The sequence below is a fragment of the Perca flavescens genome, chromosome 9 (genome assembly GCF_004354835.1).
Source record: "Perca flavescens isolate YP-PL-M2 chromosome 9, PFLA_1.0, whole genome shotgun sequence".
In the NCBI taxonomy this organism is placed as follows: Eukaryota; Metazoa; Chordata; class Actinopteri; order Perciformes; family Percidae; genus Perca; species Perca flavescens.
This window is the reverse complement of record NC_041339.1, coordinates 16,016,548-16,035,808: the sequence shown is the minus strand read 5'-3', so window position 1 is coordinate 16,035,808 and position 19,261 is coordinate 16,016,548. Positions and strand designations below refer to the sequence as shown.

Sequence of the window (19,261 nt, the reverse complement as noted above, 5' to 3'; positions counted from 1 at the left end):
AATCCAAAAGGTTCTAAAGAATATCTCGAGGTCAAAGACTAGCCTGAGAGTAGCCTGTTGCATATTGATTTGATGCTTCTCGGTCACCTCACTGAGCACTCAGCTGTGGCTTTGCCGCCCTCTAGCTGCAACAGTGTTCACCACAATGACAACAAATGAAGCGTTTGGATTGGCTTGTTTATTCAGACTTTAAGGCACATTCAATTTATGCACTTATTTTATCATCAAACTCCTTCCTATAGTGGGATAACTATGTATTTATAAAAAAAGAACATGGGGAGTTCAATTAAGGCATGTGGTGCCATGTAGGTTTGAGAATCACAGAAAAGACATTTATCATAAAAAAACAATTAACCCTGTGTTGAGATACCAAACAAATTGTTCTGCTTTGTAACTCTTTTTGATGTTAAAATCCACAAACCGCCCAGTTGAATCATGTTGCAATTTATCCATAATTACATTTGATCAAAGTACTATTAGAATAAAGCACCATAGCTGGGTTTTTTTTTCACAATCAATATCCACAGATTTTTTATACAAACATCCCATATCATAATCGGCATAATATTAAGCGTCTTATTTCTACTTTCTTCAATATATTATATGTAAGAAACCATTGGGTCTTTAAAACCACTGCTACTAGCCCCAGAATGACCAGAGTCAACCAGTGAGAAATCGGACAGTAGTTACAGTAAGTGCTTAGACTAAAAGCTCCAACAAGAGTGAGTATTAATGTCCTAGCACCCTTCATGTTCTATCCTTTCCTCTGCTGCCACAGGCAGGATGAGGTGAGAAATACGACTCCACAGTCCACCGTACTTATCGAGGTCCATCCTGTCAAAAGATACTGGATGGCCATCCGAAAGGAACTTCTTCTGCAGATGGTCGTCCACCATCTCCTCCACGGTACTCAAACGAGTCTCGGCAGGAATCTCCTCTTCGTCCCCCAGCAGTACTGTGAAGATCAGACACGTCTTCTTATAAGCGGCGTTCTCGTGGTCGCAGTAGCGATAAAAAATAAGGGTGGAGCCCGGAGGCAGCTCTTCGAAGCGCTCAATGACCGCCACGGGTTTGTCTCCTTCGAAAGCTCCCTGCAGCTTGCTGTCGATGTCCAGTTTGACCTGGTCGCTGTCCTGGCTGGCTTTGCTGGCTCCATCGATGTGGAGGACGGAGGCGTTGAGGGCAGACGAGAAGGCGGAGGCCAGCCCCTGAGCCAGGCAGCGCAGTGTGGTCTCAGCTCTGTGGCCTGCAGTCAGGATCAGACTGACTGGCTCTGTGGGCTGGGCTGACTGGAGGTGCCTCAGCAGGTGGATCTTGCTCCTCTTCCAGAGCTCAGCACTCTGGTTAGGAAACTGAGTCTTTACTTTTTCCAACTGCCTGAGGAAGATGTCTATTTGCCGCACATCTTCTTTCTGAGGTGGAGACGCGGGTTGGAGATGCGGCACCAGCAAGGCAACAACTACCACCAATATACCTATCAGGCATATTATACTTCCTATGGAGAGAAGGCATATGTGTTGTCTCAACCAGTACTTTATCAGTAACTCATAAGTTATTTAGAATTGTGTATCAAGTAATACACAACATACAATGTTAGAAAACATTGGCTAGTAATCACCATGACACTAAAAAGAAACAAGAGATAAGATGAACATAGGGATAAATTAACAAGATTACCTGCTTGATTTCGATTAACCTCTGGAAGTGCATGTTGAGCATCAGCAGACTCCTGAGCCGTAGGAACATCAACCTTTTCCTTTCTCTGTGGGGAGGTGTTATCCTGTATATCCTTTTCTTCCTCAGGAGTTAAATCCGTCTTTGGGCTGCTTCCATCATCTGCCCAACGGGAGAAAAAAAAACAACCTGGTAAACTAAATTAAATAGTAGGGGTGCACGATTCAGAAAATGTCACGATTAGATTCAAAAACGATTCTCGATTCAAAGAAACGATTCACAGTATGTAAATGTAGTTACTTTCCCCATGTGATCGCAGTACACATACAATATATATATCGATTTTTGGAATACTACGAGTGTCAAGTTCACAGGGGGCTTTACTTTACTTCTGCCCAAACTTGAAAAAGGCCTTGGCCATCAACAGGGTTGAATGGAATCAACTGAAATGATTTATTCTTTAATCTTCCTTCTTTGCTTTATTTAGACAGTTTTCCATGTTCAATTAGGCAAATAATCAGAAGCTTTTCATTTGGTTAGGTTGAAAACCTTTACAAGAAAAGAGAAAACAAAACACAAAATACAGCAATTACTTAAAACTGCCTACTATCAAATGTACAAACAAATATAAAGTTCTCCTTAACCTTACATTAACTTCAATAAGCAACATTACTTCAAAAAAAAAAAAACTTTATCAAGTCATTACCATGGTATTACTCCCATGCTACCACTATCACACTGTTACATGAACTAACATGAGTGCAAGGCATTTAGAAATTGACTACATTAACTTTAGCAATTTCACCATCAACATTTCAGTCATTGAAATTTTCAGAAAAGTCAGACTCACCCTCTCCAGCTTCAGTGTTGTTAGGGTCTGGGCTTTCTTCATTATGTAGATCTACTTGATCATCCTTTCTGACACCCAGGGCTGGGGGGCTGGTTATTTCTGGTGCTTTCTTCTTCTCCCCCCCGGTGTAGTTTTCTCCTGATGACATTAGAACAGTTTAACTTCCACAGCGGCGCCAGCATCAGTGTCTCTACAGTTACATTTTAAAGTGATGGTTCGGAGTAATCTCACCCTAGGGTCCTTTGCACCATGACCTCGAGCCAAACACCCCCCGAGAAGCTTTTTTCACCTGGGTCTAACATTGGGAGAGTTAGCGTAGAGTAGCGTTATCAGCTGAATAGCTTAGCACAGGGGCTAATGGATCCGCGTTTGTATCTCGTAAATGACCCCACTAATAATGCACGAAATGATACCAAACGTCTACAGTAGTACATATAGGTTATGTACTCATAAAACGATGGATTGGAAAGTTTGTAAGTACACCAGAAGTTTATGAACACTTGCCTGCTGGCTTCTGCTCTCTGCTGTTGTTGCTGCTGCCGGCAGTAAGACGAGTGCTTAGGGACGTCTACAAATTACAACACCGAAAAGAGATGCAACAAAAATATTTTTTAATTTAACTTTTTTTTTTTTTAAAGTAAGTGCTGTAGTATAACTAGCAGGAGACAAGTAATAACTGAGATACGTTTGGAGACATTACCTTATTTAATCATTAATTTAATAAATATTTTTGTTGTATCTCTTTTTGGTGTAGTAATTTGTAGACGGCCCTAAGCACTCCTCTAACTGCAGGTAGCAGCAGCAGCAGCAGAAGCAACAGAGAGCAGAAGAGAGCAGGCAAGTGTTCATAAACTTCTGGTGGTGTACTTACAAACTTTCCAATCCATTGTTTTATGAGTACATAACCTATTTCTGGTGGTGAGTTGGGTCAGGGGGTGGGGGAAGACTCTGGACAGACCTGGTAAGCCCAAACGTGTAGTGCGGGTAAATTGGGAACGTCTGGAGGAGGCCCCTGTCCGACAGACTTTCAACTCACACCTCCGGCGGAGCTTTTCGTGCATCCCTGTGGAGGCTGGGGGCATTGAACCCGAGTGGACAATGTTCAAAGTTTCCATTGCTGAAGCTGCGGCGAGGAGCTGTGGTCTTAGGGTCTTAGGTGCCTCAAGGGGCGGTAACCCACGAACACCGTGGTGGACACCGTGGTCAGGGAAGCCGTCCGACTGAAGAAGGAGTCTTTCCGGGATAGGTTATCCCGGAGGACTCCGGAGGCAGTTGCAGGGTACCGAAGGGCCCGAAGGGCTGCAGCCTCTGCCGTGAAAGAGGCAAAGCAGCGGGTGTGGGAGAAGTTTGGAGAAGACATGGAGAAGGACTTTCGGTCGGCACCAAAGTGCTTCTGGAAAACTGTTCGCCACCTCAGGAGGGGGAAGCGGGGATCCATCCAAGCTGTGTACAGTAAGGATGGGACACTGTTGACCTCAACTGAGGGGGTAATAGGGCGGTGGAAGGAGCACTTTGAGGAACTCCTGAATCCAACTAATACGCCCTCTATGGTAGAGGCAGAGCTGGAGGATGATGGGGGACGGTCGTCGATTTCCCAGGCGGAAGTCACTGATGTAGTCAAACAACTCCACAGTGGCAAAGCCCCGGGGATTGATGAGATCCGTCCAGAAATGCTCAAGGCTCTGGGTGTGGAGGGGTCATCTCATCGCTGCTCTTTGCAGATGATGTGGTCCTGATGGCATCATCGGCCTGTGATCTTCAGCACTCACTGGATCGGTTCGCTGCCGAGTGTGAAGCGGTTGGGATGAGGATCAGCACCTCTAAATCGGAGGCCATGGTTCTCAGCAGGAAACCGATGGAATGCCTTCTCCAGGTAGGGAATGAGTCCTTACCCCAAGTGAAGGAGTTCAAGTACCTTGGGGTTTTGTTCGCGAGTGAGGGGACAATGGAGCGTCGGAGAATTGGCACAGCGGGTGCGGTATTACTTCAATCTATCGCACCGTTGTGACGAAAAGAGAGCTGAGCCAGAAGGCAAAGCTCTCGATCTACCGGTCAGTTTTCATTCCTACCCTCACCTATGGTCATGAAGGCTGGGTCATGACCGAAAGAACGAGATCCAGGGTACAAACGGCCGAAATGGGTTTCCTCAGGAGGGTTGCTGGCGTCTCCCTTAGAGATAGGGTGAGAAGCTCAGTCATCCGTGAGGAGCTCGGAGTAGAGCCGCTGCTCCTTTGCGTCGAAAGGAGCCAGTTGAGGTGGTTCGGGCATCTGGTAAGGATGCCCCCTGGGCGCCTCCCTAGGGAGGTGTTCCAGGCACGTCCAGCTGGGAGGAGGCCTTGGGGAAGACCCAGGACTAGGTGGAGGTATTATATCTCCAACCTGGCCTGGGAACGCCTCTGGATCCCCCAGTCGGAGCTGGTTAATGTTGCTCGGGAAAGGGAAGTTTGGGGATGGATGGATGGATGGATGGATGGAACCTATTTGTACTAGTGTAGAAGTTTGGTATCATTTCGGGCATTATTAGTGGGGTCATTTACGAGATAAAAACGTGGGTCCATTAGCCCCTGCGCTAATAAACTATTCAGCTGATAACGCTACTCTACGCTAACTCTCCCAATGTTAGACCCAGGTGAAAAAAGCTTCTGGGGGGTGTTTGGCTCAAGGTCATGGTGCAAAGGACCCTAGGGTGAAATTACTCCGAACCATCACTTTAAGTGGGGTTTAGAAAAGGTCCAATGCAATGACAGTTGCCTTTTAATCTCACAGTATTAAAGGATAGATCTACAATTTTTACAAAGGTAATCCTTGAATGTAAAACCTAACGAACTACAGAAAATGGTGTGCTATTACAGGGCAAAAAAAGAATACTGCAACTGAGCAATACACACAACTTTTGTATTCATGAAACAGCAACATTTCAAAATGGCAACAGAGAGCAGAAGAGAGCAGGCAAGTGTTCATAAACTTCTGGTGGTGTACTTACAAACTTTCCAATCCATTGTTTTATGAGTACATAACCTATTTCTGGTGGTGAGTTGGGTCAGGGGGTGGGGGAAGACTCTGGACAGACCTGGTAAGCCCAAACGTGTAGTGCGGGTAAATTGGGAACGTCTGGAGGAGGCCCCTGTCCGACAGACTTTCAACTCACACCTCCGGCGGAGCTTTTCGTGCATCCCTGTGGAGGCTGGGGGCATTGAACCCGAGTGGACAATGTTCAAAGTTTCCATTGCTGAAGCTGCGGCGAGGAGCTGTGGTCTTAGGGTCTTAGGTGCCTCAAGGGGCGGTAACCCACGAACACCGTGGTGGACACCGGTGGTCAGGGAAGCCGTCCGACTGAAGAAGGAGTCTTTCCGGGATAGGTTATCCCGGAGGACTCCGGAGGCAGTTGCAGGGCACCGGCGGGGCCCGGCGGGCTGCAGCCTCTGCCGTGAAAGAGGCAAAGCAGCGGGTGTGGGAGAAGTTTGGAGAAGACATGGAGAAGGACTTTCGGTCGGCACCAAAGTGCTTCTGGAAAACTGTTCGCCACCTCAGGAGGGGGAAGCGGGGATCCATCCAAGCTGTGTACAGTAAGGATGGGACACTGTTGACCTCAACTGAGGGGGTAATAGGGCGGTGGAAGGAGCACTTTGAGGAACTCCTGAATCCAACTAATACGCCCTCTATGGTAGAGGCAGAGCTGGAGGATGATGGGGACGGTCGCGATTTCCCAGGCGGAAGTCACTGATGTAGTCAAACAACTCCACAGTGGCAAAGCCCCGGGGATTGATGAGATCCGTCCAGAAATGCTCAAGGCTCTGGGTGTGGAGGGGTCATCTCATCGCTGCTCTTTGCAGATGATGTGGTCCTGATGGCATCATCGGCCTGTGATCTTCAGCACTCACTGGATCGGTTCGCTGCCGAGTGTGAAGCGGTTGGGATGAGGATCAGCACCTCTAAATCGGAGGCCATGGTTCTCAGCAGGAAACCGATGGAATGCCTTCTCCAGGTAGGGAATGAGTCCTTACCCCAAGTGAAGGAGTTCAAGTACCTTGGGGTTTTGTTCGCGAGTGAGGGGACAATGGAGCGTCGGAGAATTGGCACAGCGGGTGCGGTATTACTTCAATCTATCGCACCGTTGTGACGAAAAGAGAGCTGAGCCAGAAGGCAAAGCTCGATCTACCGGGTCAGTTTTCATTCCTGCCCTCACCTATGGTCATGAAGGCTGGGTCATGACCGAAAGAACGAGATCCAGGGTACAAACGGCCGAAATGGGTTTCCTCAGGAGGGTTGCTGGCGTCTCCCTTAGAGATAGGGTGAGAAGCTCAGTCATCCGTGAGGAGCTCGGAGTAGAGCCGCTGCTCCTTTGCGTCGAAAGGAGCCAGTTGAGGTGGTTCGGGCATCTGGTAAGGATGCCCCTGGGCGCCCCCCTGGGAGGTGTTCCAGGCACGCCCAGCTGGGAGGAGGCCTTGGGGAAGACCCAGGACTAGGTGGAGGTATTATATCTCCAACCTGGCCTGGGAACGCCTCTGGATCCCCCAGTCGGAGCTGGTTAATGTTGCTCGGGAAAGGGAAGTTTGGGGATGGATGGATGGATGGATGGATGGAACCTATTTGTACTAGTGTAGAAGTTTGGTATCATTTCGGGCATTATTAGTGGGGTCATTTACGAGATAAAAACGTGGGTCCATTAGCCCCTGCGCTAATAAACTATTCAGCTGATAACGCTACTCTACGCTAACTCTCCCAATGTTAGACCCAGGTGAAAAAAGCTTCTGGGGGGTGTTTGGCTCAAGGTCATGGTGCAAAGGACCCTAGGGTGAAATTACTCCGAACCATCACTTTAAGTGGGGTTTAGAAAAGGTCCAATGCAATGACAGTTGCCTTTTAATCTCACAGTATTAAAGGATAGATCTACAATTTTTACAAAGGTAATCCTTGAATGTAAAACCTAACGAACTACAGAAAATGGTGTGCTATTACAGGGCAAAAAAAAAGAATACTGCAACTGAGCAATACACACAACTTTTGTATTCATGAAACAGCAACATTTCAAAATGGCTTGTTTGGTGCATATTTTTCCATGTAGCCCTCAGTCTCGGCCCCCGCTACCAGATGGGTCTGACCCATGAGTTTGCTGGGAGGCAGAGGGACCAGTGCCCCCTGGTGGCTGAAACTGGTAATTGCATTGTTTAATGTAAAATGAGTGGAATAATAACGTCTGGCATGACCAGATATTTTATAAATATTTTAAATAACACAAAACAACTAAATGTTGGTAGGTGTTGAATTTGTTACCCAGAGTGCTTTGGTGAATGGTCTCAAGGTTTTATGGTTTTATTTAATGCGAATACTGGTTTACTAAAGGTCCCAAAGATCCACCAGTGGCCCTTTATATAAATAGCAAACAGTCCCTAATGGCAAAAATCTTGTTATGTATTTGTCAGCTCCTACTACGTGAGCCCCGTCTCTGTGCGTAATGTAGATTTTTTCCTTTTTTTGCGGTACCCAGCCCTAGTGAATACAATAGATAAGGTCAGAATGACTTGTTGTAACACTTAGACAGGAACACTCACTGGAGATCTCTTCAGCTGGCGTGGTCGATGGCTCGTTCCCTGGTGTCTTGCTCCTGTAATCACCATGACTTCCTACATCAAGTGACGTGCTGTTCTCCTTCACCTTCCGTGCTGTGTCCTCATCTGAGGGCGAAGACCGTTCTGGAAGAGGCCCCGTCTTCTTTTCAGCTGAATCACCTTCTGTAGTCAAAACAGCAATCAAGTGTCATCTAAGTTATAGTCTAACTGAATGGCTAATGTTCCATTTTCAGTTTCGAAGTAACCTATTTGTATTTCTATTCCAAATCTGGAATATGCTCAGAGCAATTAGCTTTTTCTTCAACATACCTTTTGCATTACAAGATAATTTACGATTACTTTAAGTGTATAATTGCAGATGACACATTACATAGTCTTGCATTTCCAGACCTTACTCCACAGCGCTGCAGATTAAGGTCTGGCCCCTCCACACATACACTCCTAGATAGGAGAAAATCTAACAACTTTGGGTCCAGAGCAGAGACAAGAATGAACATAAATACACTACAAATGTCTTCTGGGCTATGAATGTTAGCCTATGAAAGACGGTTTGATGAAAATGAAATTGACATGATGAAATTATGGAAATGAAACAGTGACATTATACTGTATACTTGCTTTGAACTTCAGACTGCTCCACGTCTTCACCATTGTCATTAGTCTCTCTGTTTGTGGATGCAGATGATGAAGCCGAATCTTGTTAGGTGAGACAGAGACCATGTTTGATTAGTACAGTAGATGCAGAAACACATTCGGTAAAGACACATTGAATGGATTACTGTTGACCTTGTTTGCATATCAATCTCACCTACGGAGAGTTGCTGCTCTTCATTTGGAGAAATATCAGTCTTCCACTGTTTTAACTCAGATGATGAGGCATGATCAATGTTTGTGGACTGTGTTTCTTCTTCCTTGCCTTCTGATTAAAAAAAAAATAATAATAATAATAATAACATATAGGGTAATTTTAAACCACTGCTGTAAATGTTGTGTATATACTAGTCCAATGTAACCAATGGATGATCTTTTTCCGCTGTGTTTCCTTGCTGAGCTGCAGTGGGGGGATAGTAACACAAAGAGGGAATTTCACACTAAAAAAGGCACAACAGTATAATTTTAAGACAGACAGGGAAAAAATGTGAACCTCCCCTTTGAGGCCGAAAAAAACTGAATATAGCAAGAGCGTAAACACTGTTAAACAGCTACTGAACACAGCACTGCATGCAAATGCCAATACCATAATATGACTGAAGGTGATTTGTTTTGCAGATTTGGCTTTGTTTTGGGCAAATAATAAGTAATATTGCATCTATAAACATCCACACAAAGCTTACACCTCTGTTAACCAATTTACAAAGGTAAACCTTGAATGTAAAACTTATGGAACTACAGAAAATGGTGTGTTATTACAAGACAAAAAAAAAAAAAAAGATTTCTGCAACCTACCAATATTTGTGGTGTTTGTGGAGAGACCAATATTTCTACATGGAAATGATGCTTAATGGTGATGGCAATGACTTAATGGAAACCTCACCTCATTACACAGAACCAACACACCACAAACACTGCATGCAGCATACAGTAAATGGACTTTAACACAACACAGTAAACTAGGCCACGCCCGTTAGAGGGAACAGCAATAAAACCTTCACATGACTTTAAAGTGTGCCAAATGACCTTACCAAAGGCAGTAAATATAATTGCCCTGGCTCTGTAACAAGTGTGAATACAATAGATAAGGTCAGAATGACTTGTTGTAAAACTCAGACACGAACACTCACTGGAGATCTCTTCAGCTGGCGTGGTCGATGGCTCGTTCCCTGGTGTCTTGCTCCTGTAATCACCATGACTTCCTACATCAAGTGACGCGCTGTTCTCCTTCACCTTCCGTGCTGTGTCCTCATCTGAGGGCGAAGACCGTTCTGGAAGAGGCCCCGTCTTCTTTTCAGCTGAATCACCGTCTGTAGTCAAAACAGCAATCAAGCGTCATCTAAGTTATAGTCTAACTGAATGGCTAATGTTCCATTTTCAATTTCTAATTAACCTAATTGCATTTCTATTTCAGGTTCTGGTACAAGGTAGTTTCTTCAACATACGTTGTAGCATTACAAGACAATTTACGATAACTTCACATGAGTAAATGTAGGTGACACATTACAAAATAGATAACAAGACTGACAAACTACAGCAGGAGCACAGCCAAATGTAACAACTTTGGGTTCAAATCAGAGACAAGAATGAAAAATCCACTACAAATCTTTTCTGGGCTATGAATGTTTTGCCTATGAAAGACAATTTGATGGAAATGTCAGAGTGACACGATGAAATGAAACAGTGATACTGTATACTTGCTTTTAACGTCAGACTGCTCCACGTCTTCACCATTGTCGTTAGTCTCTCTGTTTGTGGATGCAGATGATGAAGCCGAATCTTGTTAGGTGAGACAGAGACCATGTTTGATTAGTACAGTAGATGCAGAAACACATTCGGTAAAGACACATTGAATGGATTACTGTTGACCTTGCTTGCATATCAATCTCACCTACGGAGAGTTGCTGCTCTTCATTCGGAGAAATATCAGTCTCCCCCTGTTTTAACTCAGCTGATGATTCGTCCTTGCATTCTGATAAAAAAAAATAAATAAAGATTACATGTGTAAATTTAAACCAGTGTTGTAAACTATGTGTATATTCTAGTACCAATGTAACGTTAACCTATGACCTTTGTCATTGGTGTTTAGTACCTGTTGTTTGGTGGTGATCTGGGTCTTGCTCTGCCATGTCTATGGATGGGGGCACTTCACTCAAGAGATAGCTAGTTCAAAGCTGAATAAAAAAAAATCTGTGTATAGCACTTGTTTTTTATGCTAAGACCCGAGCACATGTATTAGTTTTGGACAGATTATCGTCAGATGTTCAAAGTCTCAAATGGTGTTGTAAAACTGCTTGTGTATCTGTCAGCAGGGGCAGGCTGAAAGGCAGTCTTTCATTTCTATTAATAACAGTCTAAACACCCCATTTTTCAATTAGCAATGGTTTGAAATCAATATCATGCAAGGTTTCCGATTTGTGAAACTGTCAGCACATAAAATAATTAACTTAGCTACTAGTCAAACTCAAAGTTGGAAACATTGAATTGTCTGTTTATAGTTACGTTAAGGTTACCTTTGCTAAATAATATCTTGGGGGTAACTTAGCTGAATTTGCTGTGCGAGTAAACTAAGTTACAGTGCTCGCACAGTAAGCTACTGCTTACAGTAGCAAACAGAAGATAGTAACGTGAGCTGAGTTAGCTAACGTTAGCTAACGTAAATTAGTAACGTAAGCGCTGCTCAGAGGAAACGAAGCTAATAGCTAGATAGATTTAGATACTAGCTAGATTACATAAACAGTTGATTAGCTAGCTAACGTTAATGTTACCTACCAACTAACGTCAGCTAACGTACAGACAAGAGAAGCTGCAGACAACAGTTTGCAAGATAATGGCTTTAGTCTGTGAGGACTGTCTTCGTGTAACTTAAATAACATACACATAATGTTCTTGAATAGTTACTTTAAATTAGTAATTCATACCAAACGAACCCTTGGTCACATCGCCGTGGAATATAATGCTTCCTTATCAGTTTCAGTTTCTTATCGCTCGAGTTATATGCATGGGTGTTTTGGGTTACTTGCGCCCATAGACAGCTTGCGCCGCACGCAAATTTGCGTTTCCTAGGAAGCCGAAGGCATGACCCGCCCTACTCTACCTCTGATTGCCTAGTACTCGTTGCCTTCGTTGGTTGGATTGGTTAGGTCTAGACATGAAGAGTGAGATTGGTTAGGGTTAGGATAAGAATACCAGGGTAAGCCAATCAAGGGCAGAGTAAGGCAGAATAGGGCGGGAGTATGCCTTCGCCATCCTATGAAAGGCACCGACAGGGCGGAACGTTCAGTAGTGCGCTTGTTTCCGTGGAGATAACTTATTTCTGAACAAGAAGCGAAGGCGTCCTGTCACAAAATGGTTCCCCTAACAACTATAAGGAAGTTTGTGAACACGGTGTTTTGTTGTATTTTTTAATTTATGTTTCTGCCATCGCTCAAGTTATAGCTAATCTAAAAATGGATTCCAGGGTTTCTGAAAATAAAGTGTCTCGCCCGTTGAGACGATCGACAAGGCAGTCTTCGGGTTACGTTAAAGGTAAGCAAATGACTAGTGTGACAATTAGCGTTTGCTAACGTTAGCTAGCTATATTAGCCATCGAAGCTAACGTTAGCGGACTTAAGATCACTTAAAGTTTAACGACGAAAACATTTTATTTCTGCTGTAATTAACATTAGCTAACATTAGCTGTAGGCGATTCTCAGACTAGGAAATTGCGAGCAAATGAGTCCTACGTTAACGTGTAGGAGTTCTTTAAAACTTTATTTAAACTAGCTAACGTTAACGTTACAGTGATAATGACACATACGTTAAGTTTTTTTTAAGATGCACAATTTCAAAAGTAATCGTTATTACTGAAAATCTTGGGTGTAAGGCACACTCCAACAATGCTAATTACATTTTGTAAAAAAAAAAAAAAAAAAAAAAGTCACAAGTTAAAAAAAACTAAACAGAAAATAATGTAAGTTAAAATATAACGTTAACGTTAGGGATTGATCTAACATAATACATGTGGAATAACGTATTATTAATTTGTGAAGGACAGTAACTGCCAATGAATAAGCTGTATGTAAACATGAATGTTTAAATAATAAATACTTACTATAATAATGTCTTTTCTGTTTCTGTTTCATTAGTATTGAGTTTTGAAGCGACGCCCAGAGGTCCTCTAAAACGGACCAGAAAGGGGTTAGAAAGCCAAGCCCCTTTAACAGCTGTCAATGGTTCCAAAGATGTGGAGACTGGCTTAGAGGATGAAGGTGGGATGCTCTAAGTATTTTCCTATTTACAACCACAGTTAACCCCCAGTCTGTACTATTAAAGGCGGTGTGAAAAACTGAGACTTTTATTTCCCATTTAAAGGTCCCCATGACATGGTGCTCTTTGGATGCTTTTATATAGGCCTTAGTGGTCCCCTAATATTGTATCTGAAGTCTCTTTCCCAAAATTCAGCCTTGGTGCAGAATTACAGCCACTAGAGCCAGTCCCACAATGAGCTTTCCTTAGTGTGTGCCATTTCTGTGTCTGTAGCTATTGAGGAGGAGAGAGGGAGGGGGGGGGGGCCCATCTGAGCTTTCATTTTCTCAAAGGCAGAGCAGGATGACCAGGGCTCGGTTTACACCTATTGGCATTTCTAGCCACTGGAGGACCATAGGCAGGCTGGGGGAACTCATATTAATGTTAAAAAATGAAGTGAAATTTTCATGCCATGGGACCTTTAACAGTTTCCCCTAGCAAGAAGAGCAGGCTGGAGACTGGAGGAGCAGTGGGCGGCAGTGGTGATAAGAATGACACTGAGATGGATGTCCAGGAATCAGTTGAAGATCTGGAGGAAAATAAAGATGAAGACCAGGAAATGGATATTATACAGGATTCCTCTCATCTCACTCCTCAACCAAAGGTTGAAAGGTGCCAAGGTTAGTGCTGCAACTAATGGATATTTCCATGCTCGATCATGTCATGCTTAGTGATTTTTTGTAAATAATGCAATGTTATAAGAACACAGTGGTCTGTGTGTACACCAAAGCAGATGCTATTAAATCATGAATTACTTACTTAGCTATTACTATTAATTAGCTATGCATGCAGTTGCTCTTAAATAACAAACGTAGGGTACTCTGATTGTTTACCCATTAATAACCACGGATTCATAAGACTTCTTGCCACCATCAGCTCTAATCACAGGCAGGTTAGCGTTTTTATTCAAATCAAGCTATTCTCTCTTTATGAATCAGGCGATTTTGGAGATATGAATTTATCCCCTCGTGTAGTACTTCATGAATGCAGATCCAGTCATGCTGTACATGAAGATGCAGACTTGATGAAAACCAAGACCGGTAGGAAAAGGCTTTAGCTTCATTCTGCATGGGAATGATTACGTCAAGGAAGGGATAATACAGTACTAATGGGGCTTGTTTGTTTTCAGTTAAACCATCAACAAAAGCACGTGTACCCCCCACCAAGTCTACTGCGCAAATCAGACCACCGGCAAACCAACATGATGTGACGATCCATAGCATGGATGACTACAAGAGAACGATGGAGGCCAAAGCCAAGAGCACTGGTATTGTAGACATTTGTATTAAAAAAAAATTAATTGAGCACCTGTCCAATAGATTTACATACATATCTAAAAAGGAACGGATTTTAACATTGATCAATTCTGCTTCACTTTTAGGTATACTGGCAGTTAACCACCATGTCCCAAGTGCGTATCCAACCTCAGAGAAATCCTACACAACCCGACAGCGTGTGAATAACATACCGGCTCGAGAAGAAACCGTTCAGCAGAAAAAACAAGGTATTTGCACTGTACATTTTTTTACGATTGCTATGACAATTTTTTCAATACTTTTAATAACTTTCCTAAACTCTTTCCTAAACATTTGTCTGTGTAGGCTATACAATTAACACATTTCTTGTTGCTTTGACACCAATTGCATACAGTTAACACAAATTTAAAATGCTTGAACATCTTTTACAAACAAGCTCAACCAAGACCAAAACAATGGATATGTACTGCCAAATTCAAAAATGCTTTCACGCTGCAAGTCAGAACAGATAACATCATGCTCTAAACCTAATTTATAGGCTAAAGTGAAAGGGAACAGCTGTTCACAAATAAACACAAATATATCCCCTGCATTTTATTCTTTCTTATTTTTTTTCATAAACCGTAAATTCTATAAAGCTACTCTGAGATGGGTCATTACTTTTTTTGTATTGAATTTCTGCAGCAAAAGAAACAAAATGAATACATTTACTAAACCCAATAAAACACAAATGTAGAGAAGCTTCAAGAGAAACTGCAGTGTAATACACAATCTATGATCAATACAATATACTATTGTCTATTGTATAAGGGCAGACCTGACACACATAAAATAATGCAGTTTCTATAATTCCATCTGATGTTAGTGTTTTGTATAACATTGTGCTATGATTGACTAAATGTGCCTTTTGGGAGAGAACGTGTTAGTGTTTTGGAAGAATTATTTGATTTTGAGACATGTTTGCATTGTTTTGGTAGACAGTGTATTGTGTTAGTGAATTGTTGTATTTTGAAAATTTGTGTTAGAGTTTAGTTTTCACTGTGTGATTTTGAGCATGAAATTAACTGTTTTGCCAATTGTGTGTTATAGATGTGTTGGTTCCTTAAGAGTTTAGGAAAGTTGTTAAAAGTATTGAAAAAATTGTCACAGCAATCGTAAAAAAAACTGTAACTGGATATTTCAGTCATTAGCAACATCTAATGTAGCTGTGACATGTATGACATTGATTTAATGAGATTTTGTCTTTTACAAGGGATGAAGAAAACCAATGTTATCAAGAAACGCTCTGGATATTCCTGCCCAGGTAAGCTACAGTCATTTTAAATACATTATCAATACATCCAAAGATATTCTACATTATTTGCAATACTACATATGAATATGGCCTTGTGTCCTTTCAGGATTCCTGTGGTGTTTATGGCGTTTGGTTCTCCTTGTGTTGCTCTGTTCTGCCATCTTGCTGGCATACAAAATCATCCCTGTAGTCAAAAAGACTGCAGATGAAGGAATGCATCCATCCAGGGCTTTAAAGCCAGAAGTGTTTGCAGATCGGTTCTCTCTTCTTAAGACTCAGTTCCCTAGTCAGCGGCCTGAGTTGTGGCAGAGGAGCAAGATCCACCTGGAGAATCATCTCGAAACAGCCCATCCTACAGAGCCAGTGAGTCTGATCTTTACTGCAGGCCAAAGAGCTGAGACCACACTGCGCTGCCTGGCTCAGGGGCTGGCCTCCGCCTTCTCGTCTGCCCTCAACGCTTCCATCCTCTACATCGATGGAGCCAGCAAAGCCGGCCAGGACAGCGATGAGGTGAAGCTGGAAATTGACGGACAGTTTCGAGCAGCCTTCGACGGAGACAAACCCGTGGCTGTAATTCATCGATTCGAAGAGCTGCCTCCGGGCTCCACCCTTATTTTTTATCGCTACTGCGACCACGAGAACGCCGCCTACAAGCGGGTGTTCTTGTTGTTTACTGTGCTACTGCCTCAAGATGAGGTCAAGGGTAATCATAGTCTGAAGGAAGTGGAGGAGATGGTGCAAGAATATGTCAAGGTAAAGCTGGTGGACTCCAGCAACCAAACTGGCTTCAACGAGATGGACGCTGACAAGTTCGGTGGACTGTGGAGCCGCATCTCCCATCTTGTCTTACCCGTGGTGTCTGAGAAGGAAGTAGAGCAGAAAGGATGCTGATGAACCAAGCTGGCCATCAAAGAAGATGTCACAATACCGCTTTGGACCAGTCTGATCCTCCTTGGCACTGGGCAGGAGCTCTGAAACCGAGAACATGTAAATATAATGTGCGTGTTGTTACATTTCCCATATAGATTTTAGTTCAAATGTTTAAAGGTTGTAATAATCTCTCTCTGTTAGAGATGAGATTGTTCTCTTGCTGTCTAATGTTGATGATTTAGCACTGAGTTTTTACACGTGTACATGTACAGGCTTTTGCGTAAGGATGTTACAGTCCCATCATCATTCCACTTCCAAAGTAGGTTATGAAATGCATATTCTCATGCAGATTTAGCATACAATATACATAGTTGGATTGTACCATAAATCTGTATTGACAGCATGTTGTTCAACCGCTTTTTAATCCATCTAAGAAGAGTTTTTGGTGAAAGATCAGCATGGATTACACTGGGTCCTTCTTTAGAAACTAATAAAACATGTTTTATTTTCTGTGGGCATCTTTGTTTTAGAAGCAAATTCATATTTCTTGTTCTGTATCAAATCTCAACTGATGGCTTCCTTAATATTTCTGTTGAATGTCCCCATGGAGATGTGTGTACCATTGTTCATTTAATTCTCTTGTCTGCGCAATTGGATTTGCACTAAAACTGTATTCTTTAACTATACATCTATACAAGAGTGCTGGCTTTTATTAAGAAATATTTTATATTCTTAGTTTTTTTCTGAATGTGTATATTTGTGATATGTTCTCTCTTTCCTTGATTGGAATATTTTTTGATAGCTGTTTTTATATATATATATATATATATATATATATATATATTGAATATGAAAAGATTTGTTCTTTGCACCTGTTGTCAAGTAACCACTGAAATGTACTTACAATGTTAGAAACATACAGGTTTTCACCAAGTGATTTGGATTTGTACAAATTAAATATTACTAAATATTAGTCAGCAAGTCACGTAATGTGCCTTAAACACCCATATGGAGAAGAGACTACTGTATCTTGACAACGTCAAAACCCAAACAAGGTTTCTTGCAGAATAGTTTGTGCAAATTAATTTAAATTTCAAAATACAAGAAAGTTTTTTTTTTCTGTGTTCATTCCTTGTGTGTTATCATTCAGAGATACATTTTTTTTTTTGCTCACATGAATGTGTGTATATTTTCAATAAAGATTATTTTGATAACTAGAAGAGTTAATAATTAATGTAACTCGCGGTTGATGCTTCCTCTCGGTGAGCTTAGTTTTTGGAACTGTGGTAGAGAAAAGTCGAGAAGCAGTGGCAGCAAAAACAGTCCTGTCCTGTACGCTGTCCTGTGAGGACAGTGTCTGACTGTCCCAGGACAGTCATAGGAGTCACAGGACACTGTACAGGACTGTCTCGGGACTAGGGTTGGGCATCGAGAACCGATTCCTACTTGGAATCGTTTCAAAAATTACAATTCCATCGGAATAGTTTCTTTATTGGAATCGTTTGGAGGATTTGGTTTCAAATCTGATCATGGGTTCCAAATTTAACATGCGCACGTTTTGGTTTCCGTAGCGGCCAGGCGCTTGTTGCGTTGCAGCCTTGGAGCACAGTAAGCGGTTCTCTAGTGTGGCTTTATTTTACATTGAAAAAGACCTGTCAAACTGCAACCCACCTTTGAATCAAAATAAAACTTTCCTCTTATTTGTGAAATAAGCATGTGACCCATTTCAACTCCACCACTCAAAGAATCAAAAGGAAGAATTGGAATTGGAATCAGAATCGTTAATATCCAAACGATGCCCAACCCTAGTCGGGACAGTCATGGAGTCACAGGACAGTGTCTGACTGTCTTGGGAGTCACAGGACAGTGTACAGGACACTACTAACAGGACATGACAGTTTTTGCTGCCGCTGCTGGAGAAGTCCTCAACTGGTGAAATTTGACTTCATGACAATTGAAGAGGATGTAATGAAGCCAAGAATATAAACCTGCCTTTAATAAGTAATGTAATAATGAGAAGGTGAAAGTCCAACACAAGGTGTACAGTATCCAGCTTTGTAACTAGGGAGTTCCAACTGTACAACACAGCCGGAGTTCAATCATTGACTAAGAGGTTATGAGGTATGACTCGGTTCTAAAGGCAATTAACTATTTATAGTTTCAAATTATAAAGCAAGAGTTCATGACTGAGCTACTGTATATCTTGTCTACATGACTTTAAAAATGTATTTGGAACTCAACTGTGTAAAATAACTAAATATTACCTGTGCTTTTGTTGACCATGAAATGAAGATTCATTGTCAGTGTTCAGCAAGTTTAATCAGTAGCTAAGATGATTGATTGGTTGATTGTGTGGTTCACTATCTTGTTGAACTATATTAGTTACTATATTGATTTAATAAGAAATGAGTAATCATTTATGAATCATGCTTTGCTGACACAAACATGACAATGAATAGCACCAATATTTTTTTTACAGTCACAGTATATAAATATTTGTTTACATAAGCAACTGTGATGTACACATAAACCTTAAGAATCCTAACCATTTACATGGGTTTGGTTTGTGTATGGACATTTGTATATAATATATGTATATTTCTCTTTTTCAGAGATTTGCAAGTATTGCTATTGCAAGTAAAAATCTTTGGAGCCTCCACCAAGTCCCTGTACGAACCGAAGTATGGAGTGTGGTCTGAGCTGGAGAGATGCCAGTTCATCTCCTGGGCACTGCCAAAGTGCCCTTGAGCAAGGCACTGAACCCCTCCTGCCCCCACCCCCAACCAATCAGGGCGCCTGTCCAGCAGTC

General features: G+C 42.3%; 2 protein-coding genes across 8 annotated transcripts; one reads left to right on the top strand and one right to left on the bottom strand.

The window, feature by feature from the left end:
* Window positions 1-156: 156 nt before the first annotated feature.
* On the bottom strand, window positions 157-11,815 carry LOC114561315 (torsin-1A-interacting protein 2). 6 transcript variants are annotated; one of them, XM_028587265.1, is made up of 11 exons: window positions 11,667-11,815; window positions 10,838-10,919; window positions 10,637-10,717; window positions 10,447-10,524; window positions 9,876-10,055; window positions 8,903-9,013; window positions 8,713-8,790; window positions 8,077-8,256; window positions 2,525-2,662; window positions 1,678-1,836; window positions 157-1,495 (listed from the first exon to the last, which is right to left on the bottom strand). In XM_028587265.1, the coding sequence occupies exons 2-11, from the start codon at window positions 10,872-10,874 to the stop codon at window positions 738-740; spliced, it is 1,800 nt and encodes a 599-aa protein (XP_028443066.1). In that variant the 5' UTR covers window positions 10,875-10,919; window positions 11,667-11,815; the 3' UTR covers window positions 157-737. The 6 variants fall into 6 exon arrangements, with proteins under 6 accessions (XP_028443066.1, XP_028443070.1, XP_028443069.1 ...); XM_028587269.1 differs by having other exon boundaries at window positions 8,077-8,253; XM_028587268.1 differs by having other exon boundaries at window positions 8,903-9,010.
* A 202-nt stretch (window positions 11,816-12,017) lies between these two features.
* Window positions 12,018-17,201, top strand: LOC114561444 (torsin-1A-interacting protein 2). 2 transcript variants are annotated; one of them, XM_028587470.1, is made up of 8 exons: window positions 12,018-12,273; window positions 12,873-12,995; window positions 13,461-13,652; window positions 14,007-14,072; window positions 14,162-14,299; window positions 14,414-14,536; window positions 15,541-15,591; window positions 15,689-17,201. In XM_028587470.1, the coding sequence occupies exons 1-8, from the start codon at window positions 12,195-12,197 to the stop codon at window positions 16,471-16,473; spliced, it is 1,557 nt and encodes a 518-aa protein (XP_028443271.1). In that variant the 5' UTR covers window positions 12,018-12,194; the 3' UTR covers window positions 16,474-17,201. The 2 variants fall into 2 exon arrangements, with proteins under 2 accessions (XP_028443271.1, XP_028443270.1); XM_028587469.1 differs by having other exon boundaries at window positions 13,971-14,072.
* Window positions 17,202-19,261: the final 2,060 nt, after the last annotated feature.

Excerpts from the sequence above, each read along its gene's own strand:
- LOC114561315 (XM_028587265.1), bottom strand. The coding sequence starts at position 10,874 with ATGGCAGAGCAAGACCCAGATCACCACCAAACAACAG. Across the intron at positions 9,014-9,875 it reads GCCAGCTGAAGAGATCTCCA|AAGGCAAGGAAGAAGAAACA; the intron begins GTGAGTGTTCGT and ends TTTTTTAATCAG. Across the intron at positions 8,257-8,712 it reads GGAGCAGTCTGAAGTTCAAA|AAGGTGATTCAGCTGAAAAG; the intron begins GCAAGTATACAG and ends TTTTGACTACAG.
- LOC114561444 (XM_028587469.1), top strand. The coding sequence starts at position 12,195 with ATGGATTCCAGGGTTTCTGAAAATAAAGTGTCTCGCCCGTTGAGACGA. Across the intron at positions 12,996-13,460 it reads GACTGGCTTAGAGGATGAAG|TTTCCCCTAGCAAGAAGAGC; the intron begins GTGGGATGCTCT and ends GACCTTTAACAG. Across the intron at positions 14,537-15,540 it reads CGTTCAGCAGAAAAAACAAG|GGATGAAGAAAACCAATGTT; the intron begins GTATTTGCACTG and ends GTCTTTTACAAG.